The 24233-nt window shown below is 40.7% G+C and overlaps 1 protein-coding gene across 1 annotated transcript in view; it reads right to left on the bottom strand.

Moving 5' to 3' along the window:
• Positions 1–2493: 2493 nt before the first annotated feature.
• Positions 2494–24233, bottom strand: part of LOC135216770 (2-oxoisovalerate dehydrogenase subunit beta, mitochondrial-like) — a 47470-nt gene continuing 25730 nt past the window's right edge. The window contains exons 5-8 of the mRNA XM_064252245.1: positions 17930–18101; positions 4212–4357; positions 3431–3517; positions 2494–2984 (exon numbers count right to left, since the gene is read on the bottom strand). Of these exons, the coding sequence (XP_064108315.1) occupies positions 2844–2984; positions 3431–3517; positions 4212–4357; positions 17930–18101 (546 nt within the window). The 3' untranslated portion in view covers positions 2494–2843. The remainder of the gene's footprint in view (positions 2985–3430; positions 3518–4211; positions 4358–17929; positions 18102–24233) is intronic.

Genomic DNA, 24233 nt, shown 5'->3' with positions numbered 1-24233 from the left:
AGCCTCCTTTTCTGGGGAGGGGCTGATCCTGTGAGCAGGAGAGTGGCGAGGGGACCGCCTTCTTGCTACTCCCAGGAACCGCCGCTTCACGCACCTTAGAGCGACTGCGGCGCTCGAAAGAAAACATCTAGGGAAGACTCCGCCTCCGAATAATCCTTACGCTTCTTCTGCGGAGGAAAAGCAGCAAACGCACTATCGGGCGACGAGCAAAGTTCCGGAGAACAACTTGGACGTGAAGCGTCCCGCACGCGAGCCGTCCTTTTCAGCGGACGTGATGCGGTATGAGAGCTCCACCCCTTGCGCGGGGAGGAAGCTTCAGAAGAAGAAAAGCACTCCTTGAGAAGACGTGCACGGCGCACCGCTCCTTGGCAGTCTGGGTATGTTCGTCAGAAGCTGCCGAAGGCACGCCAGATCGGTGGGGGTTCCTCGTAACCCTCCTTCGACTTTCGACATGCTCTCTCCCCGTAATCTGGGAGTCAAGCAGAGGTCTAGGTCTAGAGGCGGAATGAGGCCGATCTGACGCACCCTCCACTACACAAGGGGCACTTTCACTGCACTTCTCTTCACTTTTGCTCTCCAGAGCTAACACTTTTGATTCTAAGTTACGAATCGACTCAAGAATTAGCGATAATGTATTACCTTCTACCGACACTGTCTCAGGAGCCGGAGGCAACACTACAGGGGTAGGAGCATAATCTACAGAAGGAGGGTAGCAGGAGAATAATTTAAATCTGCCTACCTGAAACACTCCTGGAGGAAGACCTCCTTAACCTATCTCGCTCAAGTTTCTTAAGATAGGTTTCATACGCCTTTTCCATTCCGACTCTGTTAGTCTTTCACACTCCTTACAACGACTTTCAAACGTACATTCATTCCCCCTGCAAACTTTACAAACAGAATGTGGGTCTACTGAAGCTTTCAGTACCTACCCTCTACATTCAGACATGGAACAAAATCTAGCGCTAGCAGAACTAGACCCTGACATCTTGATCAAAGAAAAATCAATACCAAATTCAAATCAAACCAAAGTCAACGTGTGCCAAGCCACCGATCCAATTCAGATACCAAAGAAAAACCAAAAGGGATACTCAAGTAGCTAGTAGTTTCCAAAATCTGGACGGAGGTGCTGCAAACAGGTGTTTCCAGCACCGGCGACAGAAAAATTATGAATAGAAAATGGGAATGATTCCTGATACCCGCCTCCAGCGGCGGGGGGAATGGGTACTAACCACCTGACTCCCACTGCGTGTGTCGTAAGTGTTTAAATTTCTGTCGGATTCGGAAAAATACAGCTATATATATATCTGACAGGTAAGTTTCATGAACAAAATTCAGGATTAAAGAAGAGTTTCCAACTACTAAAACATCAGCTGCCGTAATCTGAATCCAAGAAGTGAATGCAAACTTGAAAACATTACGCACCTGTTACAAACAACAATCTTTCAATTTTGAGACGGACAAAAAAAAAACCTAATGTACAAATTTGGCTTTGTCACTTGTCTAAGGAATAAAGAAAAAAAAAACTTCAAGTTTTCAAAGATAAAGATTTAGTTCATAATCTATAGCCAAAGCAAGAAACTGAAAACATACATCATATTTTTTTACTATAAAGTTCACTGACTTACTATCTCAATAAGTACAATTACATGTGGACATTATCTTGCTCATGTTATTGGATTTGTAATTACATAAATATCTTGAATTATTGAAATGCATCCATAAAGCACATTTCTTCGTCAATTATCCATTCAAGATATTTTTTGCACTTTACATACAACTAATACTAAGATTCTCAAATAGCTACTATATTTGTTTCATAGACAGAAGTTAATAAATTCAAATGCTTGATTCTCTAGTTATTTCCTAAATACAGTAAATGTACATACTAGAATGGTCACCTTAATATTAGAAAATACTATACATCAAGCAGTAAATTTATTACAAAAAGTTTTGATGGATATATAGCTGTAATAAAACTTTTAGTGATTTTCACATTAAAAAATACTTCAAATGATTTATATTTGCAAGACCCATTTTATTGCAAATATCACCATGGACCTTCGTCATATTTACACATCAAAAATTAACTAAAATTCAAAGTGAAGCTGAGAACTCAAGTTACATTTATTCCTTGTCAATCAGCTACTGTTTGTTAATATTTTTTTGTCTGAAAACCCATCTAATACCTACAATTAATAATACTATTATATAACACACAGTGTTGCCATCTAAACTCTATTTGTACCAACATTTAAAAGAAATTCATACTACATATTGTACAATCAAGATGTTAATACATTCCATGATGTCCACTAATAGTGGAACAACATGGCAAATCAGTGCATCTCAACACAACTGGTATTTTCACATTACAAGAACCTCTAACTATTTTCTAAGACGTCCATATCTTGCAATTCACTATGCCACACATTTCTTTTCATTTATTTGAGTTATGAAACTGGTCTAACATGTTCTTTTTCTTATTATAAAATGGAAATATTGAATGCTTTTGGCACTAAAAGATAAAAGAAACTAAACTAAATAATACATAAGTTCATTTACATGTTTGTATATATAATAAGTATGTGCTGCGTACAATAAATCAAATTCCTAAGAAAATAATTAAAGGATGACATGCAGCTGTAGATTTCTATCACAAGTATAACTTGCATTTATTCAAATCATAATCTTCACCTACAGAACATACATAAAATGCTTTGTCGCTAGTATTTTTCAATGAATGGTGTGGACCAACTGCTGTCAAAAAGGAAAAAAAAAAAAACTACCTAACTACTTGAAAAATCTACATATTTATCACTTAGTTCTTATTAAAATTCTCTAACCTAATATTTGACTAGTTTTTTAATGGCACTAAGACAACGCCACTTGTCAGGCAAGTAGAAAGGCTCAAATATATGAGGAAATGGAGTGTCAAATCCACATACTCGTTCAATGGGAGCTTCAAGATGGAGGAAGCATTCTTTCTGTTGGATTCAGAATGAAAGCAATGTAAGTAACTATGACTTTACATAACTAAGAACCTATCTTAAATACCAAAAAAAATTAACTTTTAAAGAATATTCAATTATGATAGTTTTTCGATCACAATATACTGTACAGTACTTTGCATGAATATTTTTCACTTTCAAATATAGTATAGTAGTACTTCAATAATAAGAACAAATACAATATCAATAAACATGAGTCTGGAGGAAACTTCAAAATGATATAATTCAAAATAGTACCTGTATTCAATTCTAGGTTTTAAGACCATGATGTAAACAAATACTAGTATATCATGACTATAGCTGTAATTATCACATATGATGCAAGTTATGTAGAAATTGTAAAGTAAAATTTCTTGTCTAATAGCTTTTAATCTAGTATATTCAAGTGCTTCACCATTACTAAAACATTAAAAACACACTACCTGAACAGCTGCAGCAATCTCTGCTCCAAATCCATTGGTGATCGGTGCTTCATGAGCAACAAGCAGACGACCTGTTTTCTTAACACTCTGTGGATGCCAAAAAAAACAAAAATAAATTCCAGTGGCATTACAGTTTACTTTCTATGTTAGAAGTGCAACAGTAAGGGCCTATACTGTTGTACTGATAATTTTTAAACTCTGTGGCCTTCTTCAATTATATTTAGTCCCATGTAACTGCACCTAAATCATTACTGACTATTTTAAAACTTATTTTTTCAACAATGAAAGCATACCAGAATAACAGTAAACAGCACTATCACTTTTTCATCATTAATACTTTTCTTATTAGTACTAATACCATACTTGAAATGTTAAAATTGTATAATCAGCAACTTGGTGATAACTAAAGAGGGGCACTCAGTTGGAGAAATGGTTGATAAGTGTGGCACTTTGACTACAAATGGGAAAACATAGGCCCAGATTAAGATGTTACATGTATGTATTAAAGAGGGCTCGGACAAGATGAGATTTCAAAGTGCAGTTTATTAAAGAGTGGAGAACTCATCATCAAACATCTAACTTTGAAACAATAAATTCTAACAAAGAACACATGATGATAATGAACCTTCCTAATTTGCCCAATGAAAATGGTAAATTTAGTACATGTGTTTTACCTAAAATAAATCTTCTAGGTACTGATTTATACTGACTCTAAGGTTTTCATAAATAAAACCATATCTTTGTATTGTACAACAGAAATGACTAAATCAACAATACTTACTTCAAATACTGTTTGTCTATCCCAAGGAAGAATAGTGACAAGATCAATCACTTCACATGACACATTGAGTTCTTGACGTGCCAACTGTGCTACTTCCCGTAAAACATGTACTTGAGTTCCCCATCCTAGCAGTGTAACATCCTCTCCTAAGAGAAATCAAATGATATCATTATCAACAACAGTCAAATAAAAAACATAAAAACTTAGCTTGCCACTATGTATGTCTAACTGTAAAGAATAAATAGTAAAACATTAAATTAAAATCCTTAATTGTGGATACTGGTAATAAGCGGGCTGGCCAAAAGATAAGGTGTTCATAAACTTATTTCAGAAATTTACAGGCACATGAATTTTGCCTTGAGTGCATAATGGACACAGGGTTTCAAGACTATTTAAACATACAGGTGTCAAACGGATCAGGGCATACCTCTACCCAACAAACCCTGCACAATTTAGTATCTTTACTGTTTGTCTGCTGGTAACTGTATCACCATCTTCAGCTCTGTGCTTGGTTAATAGACAGATTATTTGTGCTATGACTAAACTACAAGATTTCAAAATGGGGCAGACCTTTCCTAAGTTTAGGCAGTTCCCAGTTTACAGTGGTGGTTCCATTTCCGACAGCACACCATAAGCCGAAAATCGCTGTAGATTGGAACATCATAATTATAACAGGAATGAAAAGCGCTGGAGCTGTAATCAAGATACAAATGATTTATGGAGCTGAAAAATCGTGTTAATGGCACCGTAGTGTTGCAATGCCATAAAGTCAAAACGGCATAAACTGAGACAGCTGTAACCCGGGGACTGCCTTCAACATGCTAATTTATTGCATTACAGGCATACAGTGATATGCACTATATGCCCCTGGAGTCAAGAGTGAGCATCTGTCAGTGGTGCAGAAGTTAGATCTCAACAAGATGGATGGTGGATGATGTGTGGCTATGCTGTGTGATTTTTTTTGGGGGTGGAGGAGACATTGAGTGATGTAAAACAAGGAATGCAAAAATGGTGATTTTGCCAAATATTTAGCTATACAAAAGCAAAAATTTGTGCAACAGATGTTGTGTATCCTTGGTTTATGTGAAACTGAGGTGCAAAGGTAAGGGTGAACTGGAGAAGCAGACTGATCATGAAAGCTGCAGGAGGCTGTGGGCTAAACTCCCTGTACCTCTTAACTATAAGAGGAGAGGAATCGTCAAGCTCTGCATATCTTGAGCGGGTGCAACAAAGCAGGATAGCGATACAGGTGCTTCTTGTCCAGGCTGGAAAATTCAGACACTGAGGAAAGGTGATGCACTGAAACGCCTTTCAAATGACGTTCAGTTGAAGCCTAGGAATGAACCACAGGCTCAACAGATTGCAGAGGGGGGGTTACTGCCCGTGGGCAAAGCCCACCAACATCCCTTGGACCTTTGGTATATCTTTTCCCTGGTGCTAGGGAACGGGACAGGGACTTTTGTCCAGGAACAATAGTAGGACAGACAGTCACCTCCTCAACATTCATAACACTGTCACTTCTCACTGCAGTTACTATGCACATTTTTCTCTATTGGAGATTTAATTGCAGACCTCATTTGCATAATAATCCAAACTTCTGATCAAACATTGATTCATTTAAGGCAATTGTTAACAACGTTTAGTGAACCGCCTACACTCTGTAAACAACACTGATGTAAAAGTGTGGCCTAATGTAAGGCACAAGATTAACTTTATGGGGCAAAACTATACTATCGGCAACTTGCAAGAAGCCTAGGCAAAAAACAGGCAAAAGCTGCTTAGTTTACAGCCTAAAAGAATGAAGAAACATTAAAAAATTACTTTGAGGCAATACACAGTTTGTGAGTATTTATACTCTGAAAACAACATTTGAGAATTTAATATCAAGGCTAAACTATATACGTACTGAAGGTTTACGAGTAATGAGGCCCAGTAAATAGTGGGTTTGTTAAACAAACTCAATTTCATGTACTAGAAAGTTCTGTAGTAACAGTAATTTGCATCTGCAATTTTATAAATTTAATTTTCTAGGGACCAGATTTTCATCATAAAGGGATTTTGACGTAGGAAAAATCTATTTCTGGGTGATTGGCTCGTGTCGCCCTATGAAAGTATCCTTAACATCATTCTTTCTAGGCAAAATTAATCTAAAATTACCAGAGAAAAACAAAATTAAGAAAATGTCAGTAAAACTGACTCGCTCACTCTATAAAAGAAGTGTCGGTATGAGAATAGGGGCGAGTGGGAACACTACCACGAGTCATTCACCATTTAGACCTTCCAATCTAAAATCCCCACCAGAGAGAGCTGATACTAAGGGGTGATGCGGCCGCTACTACTACTATTACCGACGCCACGACAGCAGCGCCCCTAGCGGTCATCCTTAATCAATTAGACGGTACAAAACGTTGTACGTTTTTCTTTTTTCGTGCCGTGTTATCTTTGGATTTATCTCCTTATTCACCATGGAACGTGCTGCCATCGCATCGGCTAAGTTAAGTGCTTCATAAGTAGTAATTTTACCGTATTTTAGTCTTCCAGGGACCAGTATTTTCCTTTCTAATAGGTCATATACGGTTTCCTTCCCCGGTCGACTCGTGGCGGCGCCATGCCGCCTCATGTTAAGAATTCCCGGTCTTCTATACTGGGACTTCTTATACTTATGGGCTTACTATATCATGTTCATCGTTTTTTACATCGTTTTTTATAGCTAGGACAGCCCTTTTACCTTTTCTCTTAGTTTGGTATTTAGGGCTATTCTGTGTTTCTGGCCCAGCATCCCGGCTCTTGCTCTTCATCGGCTATCGCTGGCTCCGAGTAGTCAACTGTTCCTCGGAACAGTTTGCCTCCTCCTGGGCTTCTTTTTCTTTTACTAAAAGTGTCTTTTCCACCTTTTACGATGAAATTTTTTAGTTTTATTTAGGGTGTTAGGCTAGCCTAGGTGCATGTCCCATGCGTTGGTACAGTCTGGTTCACGTGGCCCTTCCACGGTTGTGTTGCTATCGCGGCTTAGGCCACTTTTGCGGTCACGTGTTCCATAGCACCTTACCCTTCCCCTTCCCCCCCTACCAGGTATAGGGAGGGGTCTGGGGGACTCCTTGGTTACCATGACAACCTCAGTAGCCTTCCTCCCTCTTTCTCTGAGGAGGCCAGGAGTTCCTCCCAGCTGGGGTATAGGGCGACCACTTGTCGGGTGGGTACCGGGTCACCGAGCGGGTAGTTGTTGGGACGGGGAGGAGTAGGCCTCCCCCCCCCCTCTCTCTCTCTCTCCCGCCAGCGTTACACTGGAACCCCCCCCCCCCCCCCCCACCCCCCCCCCCCCCCATTGCTCAGTCCCACCTTTCCCCTACTGTAACGAACGGAGCCTCCGCTGCAGCCGGGGCCCATTTGGTTATAGTTCGTCTGGCTCCGCCAGCGGGCGGGGTGGTCACTACTAGTGGTCTATTGCTTGCCTACTATATCCTGCCTTTTCCGCTACCGGAGGAGAGCTTGCTTCTTACCCGGGCACTCTTCTAGTAGACGGGGAAAAGATTTATATATATTTCGTTATAAATATAAGGATGTACCCTAATTTTACGGTGAATTTTAGTATTATCTAACTGTGTGTATACCATCTCCGTCGTTCTCCGTCGTGGTTTCATGGCTCACCACCACACCTGGTTGGATATTTTCTCTTGTCTCCGGCGTAGCCTTAGACAACTCCAACCGCCTAGTTACCACACGTATTATGGCGGGGCTCTGGTTTAATCTAACTTTCACGCTCCGGCATGCAGCGGAGCAATTGTTAGGTTGTAAGTGTTCTCCTGATACTTATGTATCTTTCCACTTACAGGCTACCAACTGTCAGGTCCTGGGTGTAACGCGACGCTGTACGACCCCTGCGCCATGATGAGTGCAGGACTCACGCCCCGTGTGCCACGACCCACAACGCAATGATCGTCTGGCACCCAGAAGCCTGCACCATTTGCTATGACCTTGTCAGTCAGCTTGGTGGGGGGGGTAAGTCGATTTTTGACTTCTTTATCGTATTACTAATAACACTTTGTCATAAGCTTGTTAAACCCCGTCCCCGCCACTAGAAAGCTTCATTTCGCCCTTCTCTTTCAGGCTGCCGCCGTGAAGGAAGTCGCCCTAGCAACCCTGAAGGCTTGGGTGGGTGGGGGCGGCTTCGGGAAGAACGCCGCCAAGGGCCAGCCGTACATCTTAGATAAGAAGCTGGCCGTTCAGATCTTCCCCGGCGGCAAATCAACAGGCTACGTTGATCCTCCGAAATGGCGGCACTATCGTATGGCACAGAACCGCTATTCAAGATTCTGGCCAAGTTCTCAGCTCCAAACAGTTCAGGACGGATGCTTTCGACTTCTTCCAAGCTAGGAGGAACTGCCGAAAGCACGTTCTGCAGGAGTGCACTATTAGGCACGAACCTAATAGACTCCTGGCTTCCAGCATGTGGGGGGTTCGGACCTCTTCCCAGAGTCCGCTGTGAATGAGGTGCACCATGAGGCTGCTAGGCTCAACCAGAGCCCTTAGACTAGGTGGGGCATCTCCTCTAAGATGAAACAAGAATCCGCCCCTGCTGCTGGTAAGAAACTCAAGAAGTCTGGTAAAAGGTTCCAGCCTTACCAGAAACATCAGCAGCAACAGCAGTTCGTTCAGGCCGTCCCAGTTACCCAACAGGACAACCATCAACCTCAAAACAGGCCCAACCCTCTCCTGTTTGTCCCCTCAGTCGCAAACCCTCAACCTCCTACGCAGTCTCGCGGCCTTCAACCTATGTATGAAGGTCAGGCTTACCCTCCCTTTTGTTTAATAGGCTTTCGAGAGGTAGCAGAGCCAGAGGCCACTTTCGCCAGCGTGGCACAGGAAGAGCGGCAAGGGGAAGGCAGTTCAGAGGAGGGCGCGGAGGTCAACCCGCCCAACAACAGTGAGGCTCCCCAGGTAGGAGGGAGGCTGTCCCTCTTCCGTCACAGGTGGGGGTTCAGCAAATGGGCACAGAGCATCGTGTCCAAGGATTGGGTTGGAGTTGGATCAAAAGATCCCCCTCCCCCTCCAATTCAAATCATTTTTTATCAAGAACCATCAAAGGAATTGACAGATTACGCGAGGGAACTCCTTCAGAAAGGAGCTATTGCGAGAGTCAAGCATCTAAAATTTCAAGGTCGCTTATTTCAGCGTGCCAAAGAAAGGCTCAACAAAAAGAAGGGTAATCTTAGACTTGTCAAGGCTAAACTCTTTCATTCGTTGCGACAAGTTCAAATGCTTACCATCTCGCAAGTAAGGACCTTACTTCCCCGTGGAGCCGTCACATGCTCCATCGATCTTACAGACGCATACTATCATATCCCTATAGCCAGGCACTTCCGCCCATTCCTAGGCTTCAAACTAGGAAATCAGACGTTCTCATTCAAAGTGATGCCCTTCAGTCTGAATGTAGCCCCCAGGGTATTCACGAAATAGCAGAAGTGGTGGTTCAACAATTGAGAACTCATGGGATAATGGTAGCAGCATACCTCGACGATTGGTTGATCTGGGCACCAACAGTCGAGGAATGTCTCAAAGCCACGAAAAAGGTAGTTCAATTTTCTGGAACATCTGGGGTTTCCAGATAAACAAGACGAAATCCAGACTTACTCCAGAGTCACGTTTTCAGTGCTAGGAATCCAATGGGATTTGTCTTCCCACAATCTGTCAATTCCGGTGGTCAAACGGAAAGAAATAGCCAAGTCTGTGAAACAATTTCTCAAATGCAAACAGACATCAAGGAGAAACCAGGAAAGAATCCTAGGTTCTCTTCAGTTTGCCTCAGTGACAGACATCCTCCTGAAAGCAAGGCTGAAAGATATAAACCGAGTTTGGCGATCGAGAGCAAACGCCAAATCTTGAGACAAGTTGTCAGTAATTCCACAGATCCTTCGCAATCAGCTCCGTCCATGGACAAAAGTGAAGAACCTGGCCAAACTAGTACCCCTTCAATATCCCCTTCCAGTGTTAACCATTTACACGGATGCCTCCCTGTCCGGGTGGGGGTGGGGGGGATATTCTCAATTCAAACAAGTTCAGGGGACTTGGTCAGTTCAATTCCGCCAGCTCCACATAAACGTCTTGGAAGCAATGGCAGTATTTCTTACCCTGAAGAGACTTCTTCCCCCGAAAAAGTCTCATCTAAGACTAGTTTTGGACGTGCAGATGGTAGTTCATTGCATCAACAGAGGAGGGTCCAAATCCAAACATGTGAACCATGTCATGATAGCCATCTTTGCTCTAGCAGACAAACACAAATGGCATCTGTCCGCCACTCACTACTGGCGGGGTAAGAAATGTGATAGCAGACGCTTTGTCCCGGTCGGTCCCTCTGGAATCAGAATGGTCCCTGGACGACAGTCATTCCAGTGGATATGCCGGAGAGTCCCATGTCTCCAAGTGGATCTCTTCGCTTCACAAACAAACCCACAAGCTCCCTTGCTATGTGGCCCCCAACCTGGACCCTCTGGCTTATGCACGACGCCCTGTCGTTAGATTGGAATCAGTGGAGGAAAATTTATGTCTTTCCTCCAGTGAATCTTCTTCTGAAAGTTTTGAGCAAGCTGAGGACTTTCAAGGGACTAGTAGCTCTGATTGCTCCAGACTGGCCCAAGAGAAACAATGGTATCCTCTGCTTCTGGAATTGGGTCTCCGACCTCAACGGATTCCCAATCCCAAGCTGTCACAATCAGTACAAATGAGGACTGTGTTCGCTTCCTCAGGAATTCTTCAGACCCTAACTTTATGGACTTCATGAAGTTTGCGGCTAACAAAGATGCTAACATTGATCCACAAAAACATCCTCTTCCTAGAATCAGATAAGAGAGAGTCAACTATTAGACAATATGACTCAGCTGTTAAAAAATTAGCATCCTTCCTGAAAGAATCAAACACTACAACCATTGGACAGTTAATTAGCTATATCCTTTTTCAGGTCCTTGTTTGAAAAGGTTTAGCAGCTAGCACTATTACTACTCATAAATCGGCTTTGAGGAAGATCTTCCAGTTGGGTTCCAGATAGACCTAAACAGAATCTTACTTTACGTCTATTCCTAAAGCCTGTGCTAGACTTAGACCTTCTCAAAGGCCTACTGCAGTCCTCATGGTTCTTAAATGATGTCCTCAAACTAGCCTTCAGATACTGACAACTCGTCTTGTACATGCATAATGCTTCTTAGGAAAGACGTTATTCTTATTAAGCCTAGCATTCAGGAGCTAGAATTTCAGAACTGTCGGCTCTATCCAGAGATGCGGGTCATGTGGAATTCCTCCCCTCGGAGAAGTTCTTGCTTGCTCCGGATCGTAGTTTTTTGGCTAAAAATGAGGATCCTCTTGCAGGTGGGCTCCTTGGGAAAGTCATCCCACTTCCGCAAGATCCTTCTCTCTGCCAGTATCAACTTTAAGAGCCTTTCTATCTCGCACATCCTCAAAGATCCTCAGGTTCTCTCTTTATGAGAGAAAAAGGTGGTACAGTAAGTCCTCGGGTTACGCTGGTCTCGACTTACGATGTTTCGTGGTTACGAACGCGCCCCCATAAAAATATAAAAAATAATATTTTGCGTCGTTCCGTCTTACGCGGTTTAGCGTCGTAAGCAACGTAAACAAACGCGAACTAGTTCCAGGCGCACGGCGGAAGAATACGCTTTGTGGGGGAGAGGACGGCGTCGCTTCGCTACGCTCAGTCCTCGCCCATACGCCATTTTGGTTGTTTACACTGCCTCTCTCTCCCTCGTGTTGTATCGTTTTGTAACTTTTTGCTCTTTGTTATGGCTCCCAAGCGCAAGGCGGACTCTTCTGATGGTAGTGCATCGAAGAAAAGAAAGGCCATCACCATGGAATTAAAGTGGACATTATAAAGCGATCCGAGAAGGGAGAAACGCCAACAAAACATTGGCCGCTCGCTTGGCCTTAGCCGTTCAACCGTTGCTACCATTATCAAAGATAAAGAGCGCATCGTTGAACATGTGAAAGGATCTGCTCCTATGAAAGCGACAGTGATAACTAAGCAGCGTAGTGGTCTAATAATTGAAATGGAAAGGTTATTGGTGCTTTGGTTGGAAGACCAAAATCAACGGCGTATCCCAGTCAGCCTTATGGTGATTCAGGAGAAGGCGAAAAGATTGTTTGAAGCGTTGAAAAAAGAAAAAAAAAAAAAGAAAAGGGGGAGGGAAGTGAAAGTGAATAGTTTGTGGCTAGTAGGGGTTGGTTTATGCGATTTAAGGCTCGGGCCAATTACCATAAACCTTAAATTGCAAGGTGAAGCTGCTAGTGGGATGAGAAAAGCAGCGAGTGAATTTCCTAAAGCGTTGTCTGAGATAATTAAGGAGGGGGGTTATTCTGCTCAGCAAGTGTTTAACGTAGACGAGACAGGTTTTTGTTTTGGAAGCGTATGCCTAACCGCACTTACATCGCCAAGGAGGAGAAGTCAGCACCCGGTCATAAAGCCAGCAAGGAGAGGCTAACTTTACTTCTTGGGGTAATGCTGCTGGCGACTCAAACTGAAGCCCTTGTTGGTGTATCAGGCTGAAAATCCAAGGGCACTCAAGGCATTTGGAAGGGTCAACTACAGTAATTTGGAAGTCCAACAAGAAGGCATGGGTGACACTTGCAGTGTTTGAGGACTGGTTCGTAAACCATTTTGTTCCAAGTGTGGAGCGGTATTGCGCCTCCAAGGGTATCCCCTTTAAGGTGTTGCTAGTGCTGGACAATGCCCTGACACCCTGCCCAGCTGGGAGACTTCAACCCTAATGTCAAGGTGGTTTACCTTCCACCTAATACCACGGCCCTTTTACAGCCTATTGGACCAAGGAGTGATTGCTTCGTTCAAGGCCTACTACCTACGAAGGACAATTGCTATGGCTTTACAGGCAACTGAAACCAAGAAGGACTTGACTCTGAAGGACTTTTGGAAATCCTACAACATCCTTGATGCTGTAAAGAACATTGCTAATTCCTGGGAGGAGGTTAAGCAAACAAACATGAATGGTGTCTGGAAGAAAATTTGTCCTCAATTTGTGAATGATTTCCATGGTTGGGTTTGAGGACACAGTTCAGCTAGTTGTCAAGAACGTTGTTGCCCTGAGTAAGGAAATCAATTTGGAGATGGAGGTTGATGATTGTTACAGAGCTGCGGAGTCCTCATGGCGAGGAGTTATCTGCTGAGGACCTGATACAACTGGAGAAGCAGATAATAGAGGAAGAAGAAGAAGCACCCACCCCAGAGCCTAAGGCTTTCACAAGGCAGGACTTGATAAGAGGTTTTGCAGAGTTGCAGCAAGCGTTGTCAACTTTTGAGGCTCAGGATCCCAACTTGGACAGGTTCACTAGGGTTTCCAGAGGCGTCCATGGATTTGATGCAGTTGTACAAGGAGATCTTGGATGAAAAGGTGTCTCTCTCTGTTCAACTAACCTGGAGCAGTATTTTAAGAATGGTAAGAGGCTGCAGAAGATCCTGTACCCTCTACTCAGCTGCCTCTGCTAATCCAGCACCTTCTGAATGTTCTGCTAACCCAGACTCACCTGCCCCAGTATCTCCAGCACCTTCTGTAGGTTCTGCCTCACCTAAAGACTCACCTGCAACATCTTCACTAGTATGTTCTGCCTCACCTCAAGAATCACCTGCCTCAGCATCTCCAGTACTAGGTATGTTCTGCCTCACCTCAAGAATCATCTGCCTCAGCATCTCCAGCAACTTCTGGAGGTTCTTTTCTCTTCACTAACCTCCCCCAGTCTCTCCAGCACCGCAGCTTCCTCTCCAGTGTGCAAGCCAATCAAACTAATAAAGGTAAGGAATTGTTCTCTCGTTGTTATTGATAGGTATTTACATTAAATCATGTGGTATTTTTCAATGTTCCGACTTACGCTGAAATTCGTGTTACGATGCATCGTAAGAACGGATCAACGTCGTAACTCGAGGACCCCCTGTACTTTATCGGTAAAACAGATCCTTTACTTCATTAAACAAGCCAATCCTGATTCATTTCCTAAAGCACATGACATCAGAGGAGTAGCCACCTCAATTAACTACTTTCAACATATGAACTTTGAGGATCTTAAAAAGTATACTGGATGGAAATCTCCGACAGTCTTTAAACGTCACTACCTAAAGTCCTTGGAATCTTTAAAATTTTTCTGCAGTAGCAGCGGAAACATTGAACGCCGAGCCTCTATTTACAAAAAGTGTCTGCCGTATGCGGCGGCATTCAGGAGTTAGTGCTGAGCGGAAAAAAAAGTTTTAAAAAATCCCAGCACGCTTAGTTTTTAAGATTAAGAGTTCATTTTTGGCTCCTTTTTTTGTCATTGCCTGAAGTTAGTATGCAACCATCAGAAATGGAAAAAAAAATCATTATCTTATATAAATATTGAAATATATGACAGTGCAAAAAAAATTTTCATATATAATTGTAAACAAATTGCGCTGTGAGCGAAACGGTTAAGCTAATGAGTTATTTTTTTCGTTGTATTGTACACTAAATGCAAAACGATCAAAGGAACACAGAGAAAATATTATCACAAAATACCAAATTAGTAATTAATTTGTATTTTTCATAACTAACAACCTTCTTCGGTCTTAACATTTCGTAATGCGCGATGTAAAAAAAAAAAAAAAAAAAAAAAAAAAAAAAAGTTTCTTTTAAAAACTCACCATAAATCGAAATATTGTGCTAGAGACTTCGTGTTTGTTGCAAAATGAAGGTAAATGATTGAATGTTACTAGAATGTAAGAGTTTTAGCTTACAATTGCATTTTTCGACCATTTCGGTTGAGTCAAAGTTGACTGAAGGTTGAAATTTTGGCACATCGTGATTCATATGATAAAAGCTACAACCAAGTTATTTTTTTATTCTACATGAAATTGCACACATTTTCATATATAAAACTTTATGTTATGGCTAATATAAAACGGTGCAAAAATTATGACAAAGTGATGAAAGAATTTCTGAGATTTTCGGCCGAGTTACCGCACGCGGACGTAAGGAAAAAGTTTTTTATAAAAATTCACCATAAATTGAAATTTTGTGCTAGAGACTTCCAATTTGTTGCAAAATGAAGGTAAATAACTGAATATTACTAGAATGTAAGAGTTTTAGCTTATAATTGCGTTTTTTTACCATTTCAGTCAAGTCAAAGTTGACCAAAGGTGGAAATTTTGGCACTTAACGTGATTTATATGAAAATATTTCAAACCCGATAAAAGCTACAACCATGGGTTGTTTTTGTTGTATTTTACATGAAATTGTGCACATTTTCATATATAAAACTTTATGAAATGGCTAATATGAAACGGTGCAAAAATTACGACAAAGTGAAGAAAGAATTTCTGAGATTTTTGGCCGAGTTACCGTGCGGACGTAAGGAAAAAGTTTATTCAAAAATTCACCATAAATCAAAATATTGTGCTAGAGACTTCCAATTTGTTGCAAAATGAAGTTAAATTATTGAATATTACTAGAATATAAGAGTTTTAGCTTACAATTGCATTTTTCGACCATACCATTTCAGTCGAGTCAAAGTTGAACGAAGGTTGAAATTTTGGCACTTATCATGATTTATATGAAAATATTTCAAAATTTATAAGAGCTACAACCACTGGTTGTTTTTTGTTGTATTCTAAATGAAATTGCACATATTTTCATATATAAAACTCTACGTAACGGTTAATATAAAACAGTGCAAAAATTACGACAAAGTGACGAAAGAATTTCTGAGATGCGTCGCTGATGCTTTGTAGTGTGAGAAGAAAGAAATTCGCGGATGCTCAGCTGGGTAACGGTTGTAAACAAAACAACAGTGTGATCTGTCAACTCCCAGCATCCCTCAAGGAGCGTGATTTAAAATCTTTCGCAAACTAGGCCTATAACTATTTTTCTGCGAATATTTAAAAAAACATTTTGTAGTCGACATACCGTACGTCAACTTGGCACCCGACAGACAATTTTAGTCGACATACAATAAGTCCAGTCGGCATTTAAGGGTTAACATACAGGGGAAACAACCGACTGGACTAGCTGATCCAGCTTTCACCGCGTGTGGATCTACCCTCTGAAAAAGTACTTTAACACGTCCTGACATCGGTGGTGAGAGCAACAGCTTCAGACCTCTACTATCCTTTCGAAGTAAGTATTTTCTCCAAAGTTAGAAATTAGGTCCTATTATAAGATTAAACAGAGGTTAATGAAAGTCTAGCCATGCGCAGCGCAAACATACCTCCACGACGCTTTTGAAATTTTTACTTATAACACCAAAAATGTAGAAGATTGACGCCATCTCAATGTTTGCGGAGTCACTTGTGTCAATAAACTTTCCCTTCCATGTGCTAATTCTGCACACCACTTTTACCCATAGACACTGGGGCACTTTCTTCACAACAATCGTCAACAATGACGACGCCCATGAGGGATCCAAGGACACTTGACGCTTTTTCGGTAGAAAGAAGCGTGCACTAAATAATTATTTAAATAAATAGTTTAACAGCAGTATAAGGTCATGAATTGCATAAATTTTTTACATATTCATGATTATTAATTTGAAAATATTAGTTGTTGAAAAAGTAACTAGATTCCTGACTCAAATATCAACAGTCGCTGTGAACAGTAGCTACGCCATTGTTCGCACTCTTCTATTGTTTATCAGTATTGTCAATTGGTATGTGTTTACCCTCCAAACTGGGTATAAGACTTATACAAATCTTGGGAAATAAGTGAAATTAGCATATCTATTGGTAGTATATATACAATTTAGAACAATTTTATCATTATTGCATTACTATGACAACTAGAATTCACGGAAACAGTTTGTAAATGCATCAGCGTATGTGTGAAGCTCCACTAAATTGGCAACGATGAAATTTTGCCGTCGTCTGCTCCTATCTACTTTAGAAATATCTGTAATTTTTCGGGGTTAATTTGGTTGTAAAAAAGGAATGGACAAGAATTAAAATAAACATTTTGAAGTAGCAAAGTAAAGTTAAACTAAATAATGAGTAAGGTAAACAATTATGGGAATAAAGCTTTGCACCTCATAAACAGTGTAGCCATGTGCTGCCCTCAACTGTTTGTGGAGTGAGCCCTTAGGAGCCAGGAACAGCAACGTAGTTCAAGTGCAATTTGGAGTGAATTAAGACCAAAATGTGTATAATTACAATCAAATAAGCACTGTGGACTTTCAGTTGTGATGGCAAAAAGGATAAAACCACCAATTTCAAGGTAAAAATAAATTTCAGTTCAAACCATGACCCCAGGAATAAGAAGTTTCATACTTTCACTAATACAGACAACAAAATGTTGTTTTATTGTGCTGATTATAACTGCAATCTTGAGTAAGATCAATAAACATTACATATATATGCTTATACTGTTCAAATGAGCACTGGGAAGGACGTGGCATCAATGTTGGTTACGAACGGCACTTCTGTTGGTCAGCACCATATTGAATTTAAAAACTGCCTTGAAAACATATTTTTCAAAGACCTCACATGCTTATTTTAGTTCGTATGGCACTTTCATATATCGCATTATGTTGACGAAACCTAAATCTTTTGAATGGTATGTTTAAAGATGTAATTGTATTCTTGTTTCATCAATTAAATATAGAGTGAATAATGATGATCCACCTGCTGACGGTGGATCCAAGGCGGTGTTTCCCCCTACTGTATTAACTAAACTTAAATTTCAATTTCAATAGGAAAAAGTAATTACCTTCATCCAAAATGTCAGCTGAAGACAAAGGTAGTGTGTACTCTTTTGTGGGGACCATCTCAACTGCAGCACGATAGAGCACTTTGGGCTCTAAAAACAGGCAGGGGTTATTGTCTCGAATGCATGATAACAAAAGTCCCTTAGCTTTGATAGGACCCCTGGGAACAACAATCTGCAAGGGATATCAAACTTTACAACAATCTGCAAAGGCTATCAAACTTTACAACAATCTGCAAAGGCTATCAAACTTTAACATCTCTTTTAATACAGAGTAGTACTTCAAATAATAATTTATTTACTGCAATGACCCATAAACTTCAAGTTGAAGATAACAGCTAACTTTAAAACCTTACAAATACTTTAATATACTGTACTGTAATCAAAAATTAAAAAAAAAATATATGCAGGAGTCCCCAGTTATCAGTGATCTGGTTGTGGCACTTGTCTAGCACTGAAAACCACGGATTTTCAGCACCGAAATGTGCCGCTTTCTGGTTACTAATGCCGATAATAGAGTAATGGCGCTAATACATACTGATCTTCGGTTATCATCAAGCCATTGGAATGGAAACCCTGCCGATAACCAGGGGACTGCCTGTATATATATCTAACCAACTGCTGACTGAGAAAGTAGACTATTCAAAAGTAACAAAACTGTTGGTAATTTATAACTGTGACTAGTATTAAGTGAAGTGATATCTCTTCAATCTGGGATACCAATACATAACTGGCAAAATAACACAACATTACTGCATAAATTCTGTTTCTGAAGTAAGGAAACCATGCTACTTACGAACAAGATACGTTCCAGATGGCCATTTGCACCTTAAATTGTTCGTAAGTTGTGTTCAAGTTTTGTTGCTGTTTACATTCCTAAGTTAACTCAAAGGTCATAGATTATACAGTATTATTTTACTGCATTTTAAATCATACAGTATTATAAAGAATAATTCAGATGCTAGAAAGGTAAAAAGAATATAAAATTTGTGTTCAAAAGTAAACAATGCACAACGCTATCTTTTGACAAACATACATACTATACATTTCCTGTGGGGAAAGGAAATTTATAAAATGGGAATCGAGAGGATATATAGTGGAAACGGGTGGGGGGAATTCACCACAGAATGAGTTAAATCAGAAAGACAGAAATAAGTAGGAAGATTTTATGAATATGAACAAATATTCTTGCAGTTGTATGAAGAACAGCATAGTTAGTTAATCATGAGAATACTTGGGATAATCAAGGAAGAAGTTAAAGGATCACGTTCTTCTCCTTCCCTGTGTCCGGTATTTTGTAAAAATTCATACATACTATACATTTCCTGTGGGGAAAGGAAATTTATAAAATGGGAATCGAGAGGATATATAGAAACTGGGAATTCACCACAGAATGAGTTAAATCAGAAAGACAAAAATAAGTAGGAAGATTTTATGAATATGAACAAATATTCTTGCAGTTGTATGAAGAACAGCATAGTTAGTTAATCATGAGAATACTTGGGATAATCAAGGAAGAAGTTAAAGGATCACGTTCTTCTCCTTCCCTGTGTCCGGTATTTTGTAAAAATTCTTATTAGCACAAGATAGGTGTGCAGAGAAAAATTTGAACTTGTGACCCTGTCAGTTCGTATCTGTGAATGTTTGTAAGTAGGGTGGTGACTGTAAGCCAAAAGAGCAATGGAATGAATGTTTATCTCTCATGAAAATAATTTTTCTCTAAAAGAGCAATGGGATGAGTGTCTATCTCTTAGTAAACTAATTTTCAACACCAGGCCAAAGGCCGTCCCTTACCAGTATCCAAAAAATTTTAAAATAAAATTGTACTGGAAATCTGCTTGGAACTAGGAACAATTGAATGACTAAAGGATACATATTGTTACAGATGTCACTTTGTGAGTTGGCTGATGCTTATCCTTAAATCTTAAAACAAGGATGTAGCTAAAGAAAAGTTGAATAAATAAAGAAAGTAAATAGAACATGTCCCATATTGTTTTTAAAGCCAGTCGCTTTGGATCATCACATTTTCTCGCAAATGTTGAGAATAAAGTAATTCAGACATCAACCCACAAAAGTCATTTAACCCTTAAACCCCGAAGCGATATTTTAAAAACGTCTCCCGTACGCCGGCGGCATTTGCGAGTGAGTGCCGAAGCGGAAAAAATGTTTTTTTTTAAATCACAGCACGCTTAGTTTTCAAGATTAAGAGTTCATTTTTGGCTCCTTTTTTGTCATTGCCTGATGCTTAGTATGCAGCCATCAAAAATGAAAAAAAATATCATCATATATAAGTATTGGGATATATGACAGCGCAAAAAAAATTTCAGATATAATTGTATACAAATCGCGCTGTGAGCAAAACGGTTAAAGCTAACGAGTTAATTTTTGTTGTTGTATTGTACACTAAATTGCAATCATTTTGGTATATAACACATTGTAAAACGATTAAGGCAACACAGAGAAAATATTATCACAAAATTATGCATGAATTCGTAATGTGCGGACGTAAAAAAAAAGCTATTTTCATAAATTCACCATAAATAGAAATATTGTGGTAGAGACTTCCCGTTTGTTGCAAAATGAAGGTAATTGATTGAATATTACTAGACTGTAAGTTTTATAGCTTACAATTGCAGTTTTCGACCATTTTGGTCGAGTTAAAGTTGACCGAAGGTCGAATTTTTTCTATTTATCGTTATTTATATGAAAATATTTCAAAACTGATAAAAGCTACAACCATGGGTTGTTTTTGGTTGTATTCTACATAAAATTGTGCATATTTTCATATATAAAACTTTATGTAACGGCTAATTTAAAATGGTCCAAACATTACGACAATCGGACGAAAAAATTACAGATTTTTTCGGAAGTTACCACGCGTACGTAAGGAAAAAGTTTATTTCATAAATTCACCATAAATCGAAATATTGTGCTAGAGACTTCCAATTTGTTGCAAAATAAAGGTAAATGATTGAATATTACTAGAATGTAATAGTTTTAGCTTACAATATGATATTGTTATGATACAATAAAGTTTGTTCATACTTACCTGGCAGATATATATATAGCTGTATTTTTCTGAAGTCGACAGAATTTTAAAAACTTCCGACACACGCAGTGGTCGCCAGGTGGTTAGTACCCATTCCCGCCGCGCTGGGAGGCGGTGGGTATCAGGAACCATTCCCATTTTCTATTCATAATTTTTATTTCCACTGTCCCCTGAGGGGAGGTGTGGGTATACTTGATTATATATATCTGCCAGGTAAGTATGAACAAACTTTATTGTATCATAACAATATCATTTTATTTGTTCATGAAACTTAACCTGTTCAGCATATATATATAGCTGAATCCCACCTTTGGAGGTGGGAAGGGACAGATAGAAGGATTTTGGGAAACAAATGCATGCAGATGATTTACATCTTGGTTCCACTGTTAGCATAGCTGGCTTCGTGGTTACTGCCACGTAAGTCTGCTTGTGCTACTAGAGTTGCCAGCGAGGTAGAGACCTATATAGCTGGTGCACTCCAGATGATCTGTCAACAGGGGTCGAGACCACGACGTGACTAGACCATATTGACCATACCATGAGGGCTAAGAAGTAAAATAAATATATATATATATAAATATATATATCACCACCTGACCAACCTAGCCAAAGTTAAGGTGTGTTAACTAAGGCTTAAGAGTTAAGAAGTCGCCATTGTCGGCGACTCCACAACTAAATTAAGAGCTCTTCCTAACCATTTTCTACAGGATAGGATGAGTGTACTTCTTGCCCCCAAGATTGTCTGCAGACACGTATGGCCCTAGCGAGCAGCAGATCTCATATGCCATCTTCACATCTCGCAGGGAGTGTGAAGTGAACACAGAGTTGCTTCGCTAAAACATGGTACTCAGGATGTTGCTGAGTGCCATGCTCTGTTGAAATGCTTCCGAGGCCGCGCCCTCACCTCGTGAGCATTCAGATAAAAGATTTCAAATCTTTGTGCAAACACAATGAAGGAGCATTTTTGAAAGAACTCCTTAACACTAAAGCCAGGCTGTTCTTCGATATGGGCAAGTCTGGTCTTTTTCGGAACACTGCAGATTGCCTGATTGACTTCGACTTTCTTGAGTTTTATGTAGATAAAACTTGAGAGACCCGACAGGGCACAGGACTCTCTCTGGCTCCTGCCCACTAACTTGTGCCATCCTTGCTTCCAAGCTCCTGGCCCAAGGACAAAACGGGGTGGTTACCATTCTTAGGCCACAACGGAAGGGGTTAGAGAGCACACCGCCTTGTGTTCTCTAAACGCCAAAACTTGTGACGATGGCTTAAAATCTCACTAACCCTCTTTGTCGTATCTAGGGTGGTTAGAAGAAGGCCTTCCTGATCACATGCAAGAAGTTAACAGGTAGGAGAGGTTCGAATGCTTTGACATCAAGAACTTCAGACTACGTCTAAGTTCCATATTGAAAGCTTCGATCTGGACATGCAGTCAGTCCGTCTGTACTAAAGTCAGGTGACCGACCAGTTGACCAGTTCAGACGAATCAAGGACAGCAAGGCTGTACCCTGAAGACCATAAGGCACTATTCTTCGCTGAAGGATGAGTGTCTGGACTGCCTGGGCGCGATTCAATCTAAGCAAACCTTGGGGGTGTATCAACGCAACCCAACGTCGTCAGCGAATCAACTCTGACTCGAGCTTCTGGGGTAGGTGAGGAGAAAGGAGCGAGGAGCAAAAAGGCGATTCAGTCCCGAAGGAAGAATGCCTGACAGTCCAACCTGGTCTCATGTTACACGATCATCGGGGGTGTATAAACGCAACCGACTTCGTCAACAAGAAACTCAGGGCTACTATATGTCGCCTGATCTCGCACGAGTGTCTGACTCCGAGAAAACAGGTGAGACAAAAAGTAGATGGTGAGCGAGGTTCGAGATTCCACAGAACTCAAAGATCGTGAAGGGCTTTGTTGTTTGACAGACGCAAATCTCCTGAGCCCAAAGGCCGTCAACAACATATTTGCGTATTCTTTAATAGTTGTGACTGCCAGCTTATCCCATTCTTCAGACGGAAATGGAAGACGGTAATCTTATTCCTGTCAACATCTCGATAGCCTGAACGTAGTCAAGACTCAGAGCGGAGAGGTTATAGGTACCTTTCGAGTTAGAGTAGACCGACTCTCGGAAAAGGTCCTTGGAAAGTGAACTAGGAAGTATGTGACCTCTGTGAATCCAGGATCCTGAAGGCCAAACATGGGGCGATCAGCGTCTTGTCGCTCCCTGTGACGTCATAAATCCTCTTATTACATTTCCTAAGCGATTGAAAAAAGGGGAAAAGAGACTAAATATCCATCCCCGTTCAATTATTCATAGGATGGCGTTTAATAGTACCGATCCCGGATCGAGAATAAGGGAGCAGAGAAGAAGAAGCCTCTTCGTCCTCAACATATCGAAGAGAAGAATGAAAGGGCGTCCCTAAAGTCTCCACAACTAATCAACTTACTTCTAAAGAAAGATTCCACTCGGAAGTCAATAGTTGCTGCCGTCGATCGAGACGATTCGTACGGACTTTTGCAATCCGGTAACGAACCTCTAGAGGATCGTTACATTCTACGCCTGTTGTTATAATAGGCTTTCTCGTAAACTCGAACAGGGACCGAGAGAAGATACTTCTTAAGATATGAGAGAGCTGTGGAATATCAGAGTGATCTGGACCACTGGTTCCCAAAACTCGTTACGAGGACTGGAGGACTACCGAAATCGCTTTTACTTCTTTCAGATTAAGATCCAGGACATCTGAAACCCTATCCAGATGTCCGGCACCTTCTTTCTATCACTCAGGTGATAAACGCACTGAGAGATGTTCAGAATCATTCCTAGATCTTGAATAATATTTCAGTTTCCCGGTAGGAAAAAAAAAACTGTGGTCTGAATTGCAGTCTATTCGGGGAAACAAACTTCTTCAGGAAGGAAATGGTCCCCAGCAAGCTCATCCATTCCCTCCCCGAGTATGCTTACTTCCCTAATAAGGCTGCGCTTGCCTAAGCAGGAGAGCATATAAAAGTGCAATGTTGCGGTAGACTCGTAGTTCTATACCGTGCGGTAACGAGCACCGAAAGGATTAAGAGATAAACTCTGTTGAACATAGTAAGGCAAAACGAATGCACGTTTATTCATTCACGTAAGAAATCCCCTCAATCTTAGGCTAAAGTCCGTGATTGTAGGGCAGAGTTACAGTTAGTCAGTCAATCCCGCAGGAGAGACGTAACCGCCAGCACAGAGATACAGTTAGAGTCAATCCCGCAGGAGAGAGAGACGTA

This window comes from Macrobrachium nipponense, chromosome 6, assembly GCF_015104395.2.
Source record: "Macrobrachium nipponense isolate FS-2020 chromosome 6, ASM1510439v2, whole genome shotgun sequence".
NCBI lineage: Eukaryota > Metazoa > Arthropoda > Malacostraca > Decapoda > Palaemonidae > Macrobrachium > Macrobrachium nipponense.
The sequence above is the reverse complement of the archived record's forward strand: the minus strand, read 5'-3'. Positions and strand labels throughout refer to the sequence as shown.